The sequence below is a fragment of the Ranitomeya imitator genome, chromosome 1 (genome assembly GCF_032444005.1).
Source record: "Ranitomeya imitator isolate aRanImi1 chromosome 1, aRanImi1.pri, whole genome shotgun sequence".
NCBI classification, from domain to species: domain Eukaryota; kingdom Metazoa; phylum Chordata; class Amphibia; order Anura; family Dendrobatidae; genus Ranitomeya; species Ranitomeya imitator.
In genome coordinates, this window is record NC_091282.1 from 1,026,204,739 (window position 1) to 1,026,221,227 (window position 16,489).

The following is a 16,489-nucleotide window of genomic DNA, read 5'->3' on the forward strand; positions in this document are numbered from 1 at the left end:
AACAGTGGGAGATTAATATTGGCCTTTCTGCTTGTGTGCCAGTCTTGACTCCTGGGTGCGTCATCTCTCAGTCAGTGGGCCATAGAACGCCTATTTTTGGTTTTATTTGTTTTCTAAATTCTCCCTGAAAAAATCATTTTATTTTATTTGGTTTCTAAATTCTTCCTGATAAAATCATATTTTTTTTATTATTTTTTTTTCTAAAGTCTCCCTGAAAAAAAAAAAAAAAAAAACAACCAAAAAAAACAGTGGGAGATTAATATTGGCCTTTCTGCTTGTGTGCCAGTCTTGACTCCTGGGTGCGTCATCTCTCAGTCAGTGGGCCATAGAACGCCTATTTTTGGTTTTATTTGTTTTCTAAATTCTCCCTGAAAAAATCATTTTATTTTATTTGGTTTCTAAATTCTTCCTGATAAAATCATATTTTTTTTATTATTTTTTTTTCTAAAGTCTCCCTGAAAAAAAAAAAAAAAAAAACAACCAAAAAAAACAGTGGGAGATTAATATTGGCCTTTCTGCTTGTGTGCCAGTCTTGACTCCTGGGTGTGCCATCTCTCTCTCTCTCTCTCTCCAATTGTGGTCCATAGAAAGCCTACATTTTTTTTCCTTGATTTGGGTTCCAAAATCTACCAGAGAAAATAACTCCATCAATCATTGGTAGAAAAATATTGGCCTCTGGGCTTGTGTGCCACTCCTGATTCCTGTGTGCGTCATCTCTCACTCAGTGGCCCATAGAAAGCATATAGTTTGTTACATTTGTTTTCTAAATTCTCCCTGCAAAAATCTATTTTTTTTTTTTTGGGGGGTTTCTAAAGTGTTCCTGAAAAAAATAAAAATAAAAAAAAAATAATAGTGTGACATTAATATTAACATTTGTGCTTCAGTGACAGTCCTGCGTGTGGGGCATCTCTCTAATTTGCAGCCACCAAAAAAAGAGTGTGTAACATTGGGCCTGATTTTCGCTGTGGTCTCACCAACCTGTAAAGGGGTAGCTAAATCATACAGAAGTTATAGCTCACCGTGTAAGTTGTGTGACTGCAACAAATAACGTTAGTTTGGTTACGTTTTTAAAACAATGAGGAAGTCTAGTGGAAGAGGTCGTGGCCGGGGGCGTTCATTGTCAGCTGGTAATGAGGGTAGTGGTAGTGGTGGAGCATCAGGTGGTCGTGGGGGAAAAAATATTGCACCTAAGTCTGGAGCTGTGGAGCCAGGTTCGTCGTCCGGCTACACAAGGCCTCGAACGCTCCCTTTTCTGGGATTAGGAAAACCGCTTTTAAAGCCGGAGCAGCAAGAGCAAGTTTTGGCTTATCTTGCTGACTCAGCCTCTAGCTCTTTTGCCTCATCTCGTGAAACTGGTAAAAGTAAAAGCAGCGCGTCGTTAGTGGATGTTCACGGTCAGGGACAAGTCACTTCCTTGTCCTCTTCAGCAAAAACAACAACAGAGAAGAATGCAGCAGGCGACACAACGGGTTACTCCATGGAGCTCTTTACACATACCGTCCCTGGCTTAGAAAGTGAAGCAGTTAACAGTCCATGCCCATTACAAATTGAATCTGACATGGAGTGCACTGACGCACAGCCACAGCCAGACTACTATGCTGGTCCTTTGACTCAGACCACAACATTGCCCTCGCAGGGTGCTGATCAAGAATCAGACCCTGATGAGACTATGTTGCCCCATCACGAACGCTATACCACCGAACGACACGGTGACACAGACGAAGTTGCGCAGGAGGTACAAGAAGAGTTATTAGATGACCCAGTTCTTGACCCCGATTGGCAGCCATTGGGGGAACAGGGTGCAGGCGGCAGCAGTTCTGAAGCAGAGGAGGAGGAGGGGCCGCAGCAGGCATCAACATCGCCACAGGTTCCATCTGCCGGGCCCGTATCTTGCCCAAAACGCGTGGCAAAGCCAAAACCTGGTGGAGGACAGCGTGGCCATCCGGTTAAAGCTCAGTCTGCAATGCCTGAAAAGGTATCCGATGCTAGAAAGAGTGCAGTCTGGCATTTTTTTAAACAACATCCAATTGATCAGCGCAAAGTCATCTGTCAAAAATGTTCTACTTCCTTAAGCAGAGGTCAGAATCTGAAAAGTCTCAATACTAGTTGCATGCATAGACATTTAACCACCATGCATTTGAAAGCTTGGACTAACTACCAAACGTCCCTTAAGGTTGTTGCACCCTCGGCCAATGAAGCTAGTCATCAACGCAACATCCCTTCCGGCAGTGTAGGACCACCATTTAGCGCACCACCTGCTGTATCTGTGCAGGTATCTTTGCCAGGCCAAAGCAGTCAGGGTCAGGGAATCACCAGTTTCGTAGTAGGAAACACTGCATCTAGGGCACCGGCGGCAACAATACCATCTCCCACCGTCTCTCAGTCTGCCATGTCCACCGGCACCCCCGCTAGTTCCACGATCTCCAGCTCTCCAGTCCAGCTCACCCTACATGAGACTATGGTTAGAAAAAGGAAATACTTAGCCTCGCATCCGCGTACACAGGGTTTGAACGCCCACATAGCTAGACTAATCTCGTTAGAGATGATGCCCTACCGGTTAGTTGAAAGCGAAGCTTTCAAAGACCTGATGGACTACGCTGTACCACGCTACGAGCTACCCAGTCGACACTTTTTTTCCAGAAAAGCCATCCCAGCCCTCCACCAGCATGTTAAAGAGCGCATCGTCCATGCACTCAGGCAATCTGTGAGCACAAAGGTGCACCTGACAACAGATGCATGGACCAGTAGGCATGGCCAGGGACGTTACGTGTCCATCACGGCACACTGGGTAAATGTGGTGGATTCAGGGTCCACAGGGGACAGCAAGTTTGGGACAGTTCTGCCTAGCCCACGGTCTAGTAAACAGTTGTCTGTAGCCGTTCGCACCCCCTCCTCCTCCTCCTCCTCGTCCTCCTGCAGAAGCAAGAGCTCGTCCACAGACCGCAGTCGCACAAACACTCCATCCGCACCTGCCACTGTTGCACACCAGGTCTCCCATTATGGGGCAGCTACTGGCATACGTCAGCAGGCTGTATTGGCTATGAAGTGTTTGGGCGACAATAGACACACCGCGGAAGTTCTGTCCGAGTTCTTGCAGCAAGAAACGCAGTCGTGGCTGGGCACTGTAGATCTTGAGGCAGGCAAGGTAGTGAGTGATAACGGAAGGAATTTCATGGCTGCCATCTCCCTTTCCCAACTGAAACACATTCCTTGCCTGGCTCACACCTTAAACCTGGTGGTGCAGTGCTTCCTGAAAAGTTATCCGGGGTTATCCGACCTGCTCCTCAAAGTGCGTGGACTTTGCGCACATATCCGCCGTTCGCCTGTACACTCCAGCCGTATGCAGACCTATCAGCGTTCTTTGAACCTTCCCCAGCATCGCCTAATCATAGACGTTGCAACAAGGTGGAACTCAACACTGCACATGCTTCAGAGACTGTGCGAACAGAGGCGGGCTGTTATGTTTTTGTGGGAGGATACACATACACGGGCAGGCAGTAGGATGGCAGACATGGAGTTGTCAGGTGTGCAGTGGTCGAAGATTCAAGACATGTGTCAAGTCCTTCAGTGTTTTGAGGAATGCACACGGCTGGTTAGTGCAGACAACGCCATAATAAGCATGAGCATCCCCCTAATGCGTCTGCTGATGCAAAGTTTGACGCACATAAAGGATCAGGCGTCTGCACCAGAGGAAGAGGAAAGCCTTGATGACAGTCAGCGATTGTCTGGTCAGGGCAGTGTACATGACGAGGTACCGGGCGAAGAGGAGGTGGAGGATGAGGAGGATGATGGGGATGAGTATATTTTTAATGAGGAAGCTTTCCCGGGGGCACGGGAAATTGGTGGCGTGGCAAGGCCGGGTTCTGGTTTTTTGAGGGACACAAGTGACGTAGATTTGCCTGCAACTGCCCCTCAACCAAGCACAACCGCAGATTTGACAACGGGAACTTTGGCCCACATGGCGGATTATGCCTTGCGTATCCTCAAAAGGGACACACGCATTACAAAAATGATGAACGATGACGATTACTGGTTGGCCTGCCTCCTTGATCCTCGCTATAAAGGCAAATTGCAAAATATTATGCCACATGAGAACTTGGAACTAATATTAGCAACAAAACAATCAACTCTTGTTGACCGTTTGCTTCTGGCATTCCCTGCACACAGCGCCCGTGATCGTTCTCACACGAGCTCCAGGGGCCAGCAGACCAGAGGTGTTAGAGGGGCAGAAATCAGAAGTGGCGTTGGACAGAGGGGTTTTCTGACCAGGTTGTGGAGTGATTTTTCTATGACCGCAGACAGGACAGGTACTGCAGCATCAATTCAAAGTGACAGGAGACAACATTTGTCCAGTATGGTTACAAACTATTTTTCATCCCTTATCGACGTTCTCCCTCAACCGTCATTCCCATTTGATTACTGGGCATCCAAATTAGACACCTGGCCAGAATTGGCAGAATATGCATTGCAGGAGCTTGCTTGCCCGGCAGCTAGTGTCCTATCAGAAAGAGTATTCAGTGCTGCAGGTTCAATACTAACAGAAAAAAGGACTCGTCTGGCTACCCAAAATGTAGATGATCTAACCTTCATTAAAATGAACCACAACTGGATTTCAAAATCTTTTGCCCCACCCTGCCCGGCTGACACCTAGCTTTCCTATGAAAAGGTCTTGCCTGTGGACTATTCTGAATGACTTTTCCAATCTCGTAATTTTCTTCACCTGATTGTCCAGCATACGACATGTTTCCACCTCACGAAATGGCCAAACTCCCCACACGGGGCCGTGCTATCGCCACTTTGCGCTTGGACCCTTGAGAGTGCTGTTTGTCTGAAGAGGTGGGTGTGGCCGCTTTTGGTCGACGGCACTGCCACTGGGTCCCTCATAGTACAATAAAGTGTCTCTGGCGGTGGTGGTGCGCACCCAACGTCAGACACACCGTTGTAATATGAGGGGCCCTGTGCCTGTACCGCCGGCCACAAGACAGTTCCCCCCCCCAGCTCAAACAGTGCTGTACCACTAGCAAAATTATCTCTCACAGCTTCACCAATGTGTAGTCTAGCCGCTGACATCCTTCAATGCCTGGCACTGACAATACCATTGTTTTGACATTTTTGTTATGTTAGGCCTTCGAAGCCTGTCTGCGGTCCCTTCTTTCTACAACTACTACACTGACCAGGCCACTGCTGGCCGTGTTACCCTGGAACCAATTTAAAAGTGCCTACAGTCAGCCCAATTTTGTTATGTTAGGCCTTCGAAGACTGTCTGCCGTCACTCCTTCCACTAGACTTCCACTGACCATACACTGCTGCCCATGTACCCCTGGAACCAATTTAAAGTGCCTACAGCCAGCCCAATTTTGTTATGTTAGGCCTTCGAAGCCTGTCTGCGGTCACTCCTTCCACTAGACTTCCACTGACCAGACCACTGCTGCCCGTGTACCCCTGGAACCAATTTAAAAGTGCCTACAGCCATGTGTTATTATTTTAGGCCTTCGATGCCTGTCTGCGGTCACTCCTTCCACTAGGCCTCCACTGACCACACCACTGCTGCCCGTGTACCCCTGGAACCAATTTAAAATTGCCTACAGCCAGCCCAATTTTTTTATTTTAGGCCTTCGATGCCTGTCTGCGGTCCATTCTTTCAACTACTACTACACTGACCAGGTCACTGCTGCCCGTGTACCCCTGGAACCAATTTAAAATTGCCTACAGCCAGCCCAATTTTTTTATTTTAGGCCTTCGATGCCTGTCTGCGGTCCATTCTTTCAACTACTACTACACTGACCAGGTCACTGCTGCCCGTGTACCCCTGGAACCAATTTAAAATTGCCTACAGCCATGTGTTATTATTTTAGGCCTTCGATGCCTGTCTGCGGTCACTCCTTCCACTAGGCCTCCACTGACCACACCACTGCTGCCCGTGTACCCCTGGAACCAATTTAAAATTGCCTACAGCCAGCCCAATTTTTTTATTTTAGGCCTTCGATGCCTGTCTGCGGTCCATTCTTTCAACTACTACTACACTGACCAGGTCACTGCTGCCCGTGTACCCCTGGAACCAATTTAAAATTGCCTACAGCCATGTGTTATTATTTTAGGCCTTCGATGCCTGTCTGCGGTCACTCCTTCCACTAGGCCTCCACTGACCACACCACTGCTGCCCGTGTACCCCTGGAACCAATTTAAAATTGCCTACAGCCAGCCCAATTTTTTTATTTTAGGCCTTCGATGCCTGTCTGCGGTCCATTCTTTCAACTACTACTACACTGACCAGGTCACTGCTGCCCGTGTACCCCTGGAACCAATTTAAAATTGCCTACAGCCATGTGTTATTATTTTAGGCCTTCGATGCCTGTCTGCGGTCACTCCTTCCACTAGGCCTCCACTGACCACACCACTGCTGCCCGTGTACCCCTGGAACCAATTTAAAATTGCCTACAGCCAGCCCAATTTTTTTATTTTAGGCCTTCGATGCCTGTCTGCGGTCCATTCTTTCAACTACTACTACACTGACCAGGTCACTGCTGCCCGTGTACCCCTGGAACCAATTTAAAATTGCCTACAGCCAGCCCAATTTTTTTATTTTAGGCCTTCGATGCCTGTCTGCGGTCCATTCTTTCAACTACTACTACACTGACCAGGTCACTGCTGCCCGTGTACCCCTGGAACCAATTTAAAATTGCCTACAGCCAGCCCAATTTTTTTATTTTAGGCCTTCGATGCCTGTCTGCGGTCCATTCTTTCAAATACTACTACACTGACCAGGTCACTGCTGCCCGTGTACCCCTGGAACCAATTTAAAATTGCCTACAGCCATGTGTTATTATTTTAGGCCTTCGATGCCTGTCTGCGGTCACTCCTTCCACTAGGCCTCCACTGACCACACCACTGCTGTCCGTGTACCCCTGGAACCAATTTAAAATTGCCTACAGCCATGTGTTATTATTTTAGGCCTTCGATGCCTGTCTGCGGTCACTCCTTCCACTAGGCCTCCACTGACCACACCACTGCTGTCCGTGTACCCCTGGAACCAATTTAAAATTGCCTACAGCCATGTGTTATTATTTTAGGCCTTCGATGCCTGTCTGCGGTCACTCCTTCCACTAGACTTCCACTGACCAGACCACTGCTGCCCGTGTACCCCTGGAACCAATTTAAAAGTGCCTACAGCCAGCCCAAGTTTGTTATGTTAGGCCTTCGATGCCTGTCTGCGGTCACTCCTTCCACTAGGCCTCCACTGACCACACCACTGCTGCCCGTGTACCCCTGGAACCAATTTAAAATTGCCTACAGCCAGCCCAATTTTTTTATTTTAGGCCTTCGATGCCTGTCTGCGGTCCATTCTTTCAACTACTACTACACTGACCAGGTCACTGCTGCCCGTGTACCCCTGGAACCAATTTAAAATTGCCTACAGCCAGCCCAATTTTTTTATTTTAGGCCTTCGATGCCTGTCTGCGGTCCATTCTTTCAACTACTACTACACTGACCAGGTCACTGCTGCCCGTGTACCCCTGGAACCAATTTAAAATTGCCTACAGCCATGTGTTATTATTTTAGGCCTTCGATGCCTGTCTGCGGTCACTCCTTCCACTAGGCCTCCACTGACCACACCACTGCTGTCCGTGTACCCCTGGAACCAATTTAAAATTGCCTACAGCCATGTGTTATTATTTTAGGCCTTCGATGCCTGTCTGCGGTCACTCCTTCCACTAGGCCTCCACTGACCACACCACTGCTGTCCGTGTACCCCTGGAACCAATTTAAAATTGCCTACAGCCATGTGTTATTATTTTAGGCCTTCGATGCCTGTCTGCGGTCCATTCTTTCAACTACTACTACACTGACCAGGGCACTGCTGGCCGTGTACCCCTGGAACCAACATCAGAAAATATAAAAATAAGTATTTTGCTTATAAAAAAGAAAATACTGGTGAGATATCAAATGCAGACATTTTAACATTAAAAACAAACACACAACTCTAATCTGGTACAGTACTAAAAATGGCCACCAGCTACAATTACTTTCTCCTGCAAGTAGTTAACTGAAAGTTTTTTTAAATTGAAAACACACATATGGCATCCACCGAGTGTTGTCCTGTCGCGTCTTCTTTATATTATTGCCGAGAAGATGCAAAATAATGAAAATAATAAAATCATTAATTACCAAAATAATAGAGAAAGTCAACACCACATTGCAAATAAACATTCATTCCAAATAAAGAAGCAGGGCGCGTCCGAGGGTGAGTATATACCTAATAAGAATATAATCACCCTCGGACGCGCAATGCTTATTTCCAACAGCCTTCCTTCCTAAGAATCAGCCCTTCCGTCGTGTAGAGAGACGTTGTGTTACACTCCAAGGTGTTCCCCAGGTTGCCTTTCCTGAGCTTCGATCTTCCGGCTCTCGTTTAGTAGTTCTTGGAAACTACTCTGCATTAGGCCTTCAAATTGGGTATGGGGTGTAGAGAGATGGTGTGTTCCACTCCAAGGTGTTCCCCAGGTTGCCTTTCCTGAGCTTCGATCTTCCGGCTCTCGTTTAGTAGTTGTTGGAAACTACGCTGCATTAGGCCTTCAAATTGGGTATGGGGTGTAGCGAGAGGGTGTGTTACACTCCAAGGTGTTCCCCAGGTTGCCTTTCCTGAGCTTCGATCTTCCGGCTCTCGTTTAGTAGTTCTTGGAAACTACACTGCATTAGGCCTTCAAATTGGGTATGGGGTGTAGAGAGAGGGTGTGTTACACTCCAAGGTGTTCCCCAGGTTGCCTTTCCTGAGCTTCGATCTTCCGGCTCTCGTTTAGTAGTTGTTGGAAACTACGCTGCATTAGGCCTTCAAATTGGGTATGGGGTGTAGCGAGAGGGTGTGTTACACTCCAAGGTGTTCCCCAGGTTGCCTTTCCTGAGCTTCGATCTTCCGGCTCTCGTTTAGTAGTTCTTGGAAACTACACTGCATTAGGCCTTCAAATTGGGTATGGGGTGTAGAGAGAGGGTGTGTTACACTCTAAGGTGTTCCCCAGGTTTCCTTGCCATTGCTTCGGTCTTCCGACTCTCGTTTAGTAGTTGTAGAAAAGTACACTGCATTAGGCCATACAAAATGGGTATGGGGTGGAGAGAGATGGTGTGTTACACTCCAAGGTGTTCCCCAGGTTGCCTTTCCTGAGCTTCTATCTTCAGGCTCTCATTAAATTGTGGTTAAATGGAACAACTGCATTTGGCGTACTAGTTGGTTTGGGGCCTACTATCGGTGTCTGCCACTCCTTGCTGTTCTCCTCCACTGAACAAAGCTGTGCCGCCTGTTTACTACGGTTGCCAATTTTGAACTGCATTTCGACTACTTACTGATTTGGCCCTACTCTCTGTGTCAGCCTCTCATTCCAGTTGTCCTCCACTGCAATGCCCCCTGGTTATTCCTGTGTTACCAATTTTGAACTGCATTTAGCCCACTTTCTTCTTTGGGCCTATATCTGTGTTTCCACTTCATCGTGCCCATTGCCCAGCCAGTGATAGATGAGTCTGCTGGTACATTGACCCATAACGCAACATTCCCCGTGCACGCTACACAACAACATTGTGACCCTGCTGAAAGTCAGGTTGCTCTTCCCGCATACCATACCACCTTACACGGGGACAAAGAGGAAGGTGCAGATGAAAGTGCAGGTTCCTTCATCAGGTGGGGGGAGGAATACTAGTTGGCGACGTCACTGGCACAGGGCCTCTCATAGTACGCAAAAGTGTTGCTGCCGGTGGGAGGCGCCCCCGCCGTGCAAACACACCGCTGTACTTTGAGGGGCCCTGTGCCAGTGCCAATGCCAACGAGTGGGCCCCCCCTGCTTGCTCAGGTTCACAGCACTTGCAAAGTTGAAATACTTACCTCTCCCTGCTCCACTGCCGTGACGTGGTCCAGATTTCCTGGGCCCACTAATTACTTGAACCAGCCCTACCCCCCACAACTTTAGCCAAATGACCCCCAATTTCAAATGCCTTCCAATTATTATAAGGTAAATTACGCTTGACAAGCTTCATTAAGAAGAATGGATGGTTTTGACATTAAAATGGCCACTCTAGGTGTTTTCCTGGCCCCCACTCACTGCCGACTATGCTGCCCCATTGACTTGCATTGGGTTTCGTGTTTCGGTCGATCCCGACTTTACGTCATAATCGGCCGATTTCACTCGACCCGACTTTGGACATAGTCGGGTTTCGCAAAACCCGGCTCGACTCTAAAAAGGTCAAGGTCGCTCAACTCTAGTTAAGGGTGCACAACCCGGGATACAAAGTATAAAAAAAAACAAAATAGGGCCCACACACTTTAACATTTAAAAGTTACATTTAAGAATTATTACAAGTACAAGTTATTTGTTTTAATATATTACTTTGTATATTTTACACATTTTTTTGATTTGTGCATTTTTACACATTTTTGTGTAGTTTACACCTTGTGTCAAAATATTTTGTTATACTTTTTTTTTACATCGACAGTTCTAGCAGGAAAACCAGACACCACAATGGCAACTGAAGAAGCAATTAAGTACAAAGTTACCCTTTCATCTGTTTGCTTCACACCATAATCTATGTGGCTATTTACGGTATATGTTAATTTTTCCATGTGGACTGATGGCCCAAATTAGGGATGGACTGGTATTCAGAAGTAACCAAGGCACACTAACCTAAAACAAATCCTTGAAAAAATATTGCACCCCTTCCCTCCCAAATTCTCAAAAAAAAGCAGAGCAATGAGAATGGTTGAACAAATTTTACTTTGTTTGGCATCGGCCCTTGCCACCCACATCACAAGGAGGAAAATAAGTGGGACAGGAAAACAACTAATTAGACGGTCTTGAGCCAAGAATGCGCTGCCACTTCATAAGTAAAAAATCAACAAATACCACTATACAATAACCTTGTGGTAGTAGTTGGATACTGTAAGGCTAATTCCGGTGTAGAGACTCAAACATGCTTACTGCCATGACCGTGCAATCACGTCCTTGTCTCTCTGCTTCCTGCTGTCTGTTCATACCACACAGACTTCCCAGCAGTGCTCCTGTGCGGGCTGTTACTTAAAGACCAGGGGAGCACACGCTCGTAATTTGACAATGTCCCCAGCCAAAAGCTGGGAGGCATCTTGTATAAAAGGCACCCTCCCCAATAGGGAGTTGCCTGAGCTACCCCTATAGTTTCCTGATGTGTGTATGTAACTGTATGTTTCCAGGTCTCTTGTCCTAATCTCGTGTTCAATGGCTTGTGAAAGTATTCACTCCTCTTGGCATTTTTCGTGTTTTGCTACTTCCACAACCTGGAATTTCAGGGTTTTTTAGTGTTTGCATCAGTTCATGTAAATGACATGCCTAGAACTGTGAACATTTGGTTTTATTTTTATTATGAAGCAAACTACAAATTGGACAAAATAACTGAAAACTTCAGTGTACATAACTATTTACACTGTGCTTATGTGAACCTAGCCCAAATAGAAAACATTTCTATGTTCTTTTTGAGGGATAATAATAATAATAATCTTTATTTTTATATAGCGCTAACATATTCCACAGCGCTTTACAGTTTGCAAACATTATCATCGCTGTCCCCAATGGGGCTCACAATCTAGATAGGGATCCAACATTGCACATTATATGCACATCTGCATTTTGGAGCTGCATGATACGGAAACTGTATTTAAGTAGGTCCAAGCATAAAAATGACGGTGGTATACAGAGGTTGGGGCAGGTTTTTGAAAACTGTCTAAAAAATTATTTATTTTCTAAAGCAACCAATCACAGCACGGATGTAATATTGCAAGAGCAAAATACATTTTTTAGCCGTTTTCTGAAATTTACCCCATTGTTCTATGCAGAGTCAGAATAGAAATATTGCACTATGGCATCCACTTAAAGTTTGTGTGTGATACGCAACCACTCAAACAGAACGAGATTAAGGCTATGTGCACACGTTATGGATTTCCTGAGGATCCGCAGCATTTTTTTCCACGCAGAAATGCTTCAGATTCGCAAGTGATTTACAGTACAATGTAAATCAATGGGGAAAAAAAGCTGTGCTAATGGTGCGGAAAATTCAGTGTGGAATGGCTGCGGATTAAAAGAAGTAGCATGTCACTTCTTTTTTGCAGATCTGCAGCGTTTTTGTACCCGCTCCATAATAGAAATCCACAGGGGTAAAAAGCGCAAGAAATCCGCACAAAATCCACAGTAAATCCGCAGCAAAGCCACACAAAATTCGCACAAAAAACGCAACAAATCTGCACCTGCGTTTTCTGCCAAGAGATGCAGAATCCGCACAAAAAATTCCTGAGGCTAATCTGCAATGTGGGCACATAGCCTTATAGCTCCTCAGTCTCATTTGAAAGTTTGACATTTATGCTGTTTCCTGTTGTGGCAAATGGAGGAGCATTTAGTCACATCACATGCCAGTTCCCATGACCCACATCCAAGAGCGATGCCACTGCACAACAGAACTAAGCAGACTGTAAGGTTGAATTGAAAAAGTTTGGTGTGCAAAATGTATGTCCACATGTAAATTGAAGTTATATTTTGAAATCCTTTTGTTTATTTTTATTTTTTTGTAGAACAGAATGGATATCCTTCCAAAAAAGTCACTGGTAAGTGATTCCTTCAGTAATAAATCATTGTTATAAACAAAGCATAATACAATATACTCAGAATTTCCATGACTGCGTATCCCAAGATGGGACCTTTGAGATACCGCATAGTGCCTACCCCTGACCACATTCACCCAAAGAAATGCTTCTTACCCTCAATTAAGACATGACAATTATTTCTTTGGATAATTTGGCCACAGTGGTCATTTTTAACAAAAACAAACATAAATAACCATTTATACATTATTATAAAAAAAATTGAGGGGAGGGTTCTTGGAGCTAATAAATCTGGCACCCAATAGGCAAAAGCCCAAACCAACTTTTAAAGCGAAAAACCTTCTTTACCCTCAGCCATAACCACCAGCTCGAGGGCACCATGTAACCCGTTTACTGGGCAAACCAACCCCAAAGCTCCCGAGGTAAAATCCCCGTCCAGAGCCAGTAAACCAAAGCCAGATCAGCCCCATAAAACACCAACTAGCTACAAGAACCCCGCCCCCCACCAACCAGCCACTGTGACGACAGTACGACTCGAACCCCTATGAAAAGGACTTATTTAAATCCCGAATCCCCTTACTACTCCCCCCCAAGCCCGACAAAAACACCCAAAGCAAGAACTAAATAACAAGGGAGGGTGGGTGGGCTTCACACTACGCTACCTAAAAGGTAATGGCCCCCTTTCCCGCACTTTTCCCTACAAACCCGCCCTACAAATTACGGACCACCCCTTTTCCTGATTTCAAATGATGCTCCCCAAGTTCCTTTGGCAACGCAGTCATGGGGAGCTTTCGTTTAACTGCGTTCCTACAGCCCCCCCGCTTGACTGCGTATCCCAAGATTGGACCTTTGAGATACCGCATAGTGCCTATCCCCGACCACATTCACCCAAAGAAATGCTTCTTTCCCTCAATTAAGACATGACAATTATTTCTTTGGATAATTTGGCCACAGCGGTCATTTTATTAACAAAAACAAACATAAATAACCATTTATACATTATTATAAAAAACTTGAGGGGAGGGTTCTTGGAGCTAATAAATCTGGCACCCAATAGGCAAAAGCCCAAACCAACTTTTAAAGTGAAAAACCTTCTTTACCCTCAGCTGTAACCACCAGCTCGAGGGCACCATGTAACCCGTTTACCGGGCAAACCAACCCCAAAACTCCAGATGTAAAATCCCCGTCCAGAGCCAGTAAACCAAAGCCAGATCAGCCCCATAAAACACCAACTCCAAGAACCCCGCCCCCCGCCAACCATGAGCAGCACTGACACCTCAGGCTCACAAGTGCCCCACCACCATCATGGCTCTCTCAACCCCTTCCTGTATGGCCAACATCCACAAATCCAAACCAATATCGTTCAAATGAACGCCATCATTCCTCCAAAAAATTCCCACACCAACCTCCAACTCAAAATGCCGAACTGCCACACCCCCATTACGGGAAACAAAGCTCGCCACGGCCCTGTTCAGCTTCACCCGGGCCCTATTGATCCCCTTAAGGGAACGTACCGCCCTCCACGTTTTCCTAGGCACGATGTCAGACCAAACCGTCACCATCCCTGGAAAGGATACCCACAATCTCAAAAAATCAAAACGGATATCCCGAATTAACTCTCTCACTGGCTTAGACCCCAAATCATTCCCACCCAAATGTACTACAACAATGTCTGGGGAACGATCCAAACTAGCAGCGCGGGCAAACTCAGCTAGTATCCTGCACCACAACATGCCCCGAAAACCCAACCATCTCTCTTAAAACCCAGTTGCCTAAATCTTGCCTAGCATCAGCACGAATCGCACCACAATGCACAAAAGAGTGTCCGAATATCCAAGCCAGCAGTGGGGTCTGACCTGCAAAAATACAACAATTAATACCCACCAAACAAGTAACCAACATCAATGACGAACATAAGACAAATACCGATTCGACGACCACCTGCCAATACGCCGAATAACCTCCGGCCCCAAACCCAAACCAGCAGCCTCAGATGCCGCCCCAATCCGAAATGAGTGTGTCCCAAAGGAAAAAGGGTCAAGGCCTAACAATGTCAGCCTCTGTCTCAATACTGCCGTGAACTGAAACTGCGACAAAAACTCACCTTGTCGGTGCCGTAAAAGTGGGCCAGACCTGTCAGGCCACAAACCCCAATAATCCTCCAAACACCGATGGGGGCACATCAAACCCCCAACCACCTTCCCTAAAACCACACGTCTTCCTTTCCCCAACTGGTCAGTCTTTGACCGCCGAATCCAAAAGGCAATTCCACCAGCCCAAAATTCCATATCCTCTGCCAACAAACCCCCGCTTTAAACCTATTAGGGGACACCAGCTTACCGAGTCTCAACACCCCAAAAAAAGCCAATGAAAACGCCAACCGAAACAAAACAGCCTCAAAGTGAGAACTACAAATTTCCCCCAACGCTTCACCCAAACGCTCCACTGTCCCAAAAGATATGGGCCTACGTGCATCGCAAGTTGACGAACCCTTCCGAAAACCTTTCAACACCTGCCGAATCAAGAAATCCTTAGTAACATCCACGGAACCCTGAAGCTTAAACCCAAAAGCCAAACCAGTTATAAATTTGTTCAGCTTTGACACTGACCAACCCCATTCCCCCGCCGACCCAATCAAAAGCAAAATCGCCATCACTCTGTCACCATCCGATTCAACTGAACCCAACTGCTCCAACCACCCTTCCCACATATGCCATGATGATTCGTAACCTGACCACGTCCTTCCCGACACCGAGGCCTGTATCAACCGACCTCCTCGTCTTCAACAATCCGCCACAAATGAGAAGGGCATCCGCTATAGAGTTTTGAACGCCGGGAACATGTACAGCCGAAATTCATGTATTCAACTCCAGGCACCGCAAGACTAACTCCCGAACCAGTCTGACTACCTGGGGAGAGGAAGAAGAAAGACTATTAATCACCGCCACCACACTCAAATTATCGCAATGGAAACGTACCCGCCTATCCTTAAACGTACTACCCCAAATAAACACCAAAACCACAATTGGAAACAGCTCAAGCAACGCCAAATTTTTAGTTAAACCAGCTTTACACCACCAATCAGGCCATCCTCCAACACTCCATTTTCCTGCCCAATAGGCCCCATATTCAACACTTCCTGCTGCGTCCGTAAAAATTTTGCAATCAAAATCGTTCAAATCCTCCTGTTGAATCAAAGCCCTGCCGTTGTAATTATCCAAAAACGCCACCAGATTACTAAATCCTCCCTATGCTCTTTGTTCAAACGTACAAAATGATGAGCCGACCGCACTCCAGCAGTTGCCCTAGACAATCTCCTGCAAGATATTCTGCCCATAGGCATAATACGGCACGCAAAATTCAAACGCCCCTTCAGCGACTGCAACTCTCTTAACGTAACCTTGCGCAACTTTTCACATTTCAGCAACTCCTGTCGTAAAGCCAACAACTTCTCCTCAGGCAACCTGCACTCCATCCTCTCCGAGTCTATGAGAATACCCAAAAAACTCAAAACCGTGCAAGGTCCCTACGGTTTTTCCCACGCTAAAGGCACACCAAACTGTCCCGCCACCCATTCCATGGTAGCCAACAAATTGCCTCACAACAGAGAATCCGGTGGGCCGACAAACAAAAAATCATCCAAGTAGTGGATGACAGACGGAACCTGGGAAACATCCCAAACAATCCACTCAAGAAACGTACTAAAGGCCTCGAACAGCGAGCAAGAAATTTAACAACCCATAGACAAACACCTATCCAAATAAAAAACCCCGTTCCAAAAACATCCTAACAGCGGTATGCTATCGGGGTGAACCGGAAGTAATCGGAATGCCGATTCAACATCTGTCTTAGCCATTAACGCACCTGCGCCATACCTACGCACCC

At 46.4% G+C, this 16,489-nt stretch overlaps 1 protein-coding gene across 8 annotated transcripts in view; it reads left to right on the top strand.

Annotated features, from left to right (window-relative positions):
• Positions 1-16,489, top strand: part of LOC138656775 (uncharacterized) — a 304,597-nt gene that overhangs the window by 197,444 nt on the left and 90,664 nt on the right. For all 8 annotated transcript variants that reach the window (XR_011316968.1, XM_069744017.1, XM_069744011.1 and 5 more), the window contains one exon: positions 12,575-12,607. Coding sequence is in view for 7 of the 8 variants with exons in the window: in XM_069744017.1 (XP_069600118.1) it covers positions 12,575-12,607 (33 nt within the window). In the remaining variant the exon portion in view is untranslated. The remainder of the gene's footprint in view (positions 1-12,574; positions 12,608-16,489) is intronic.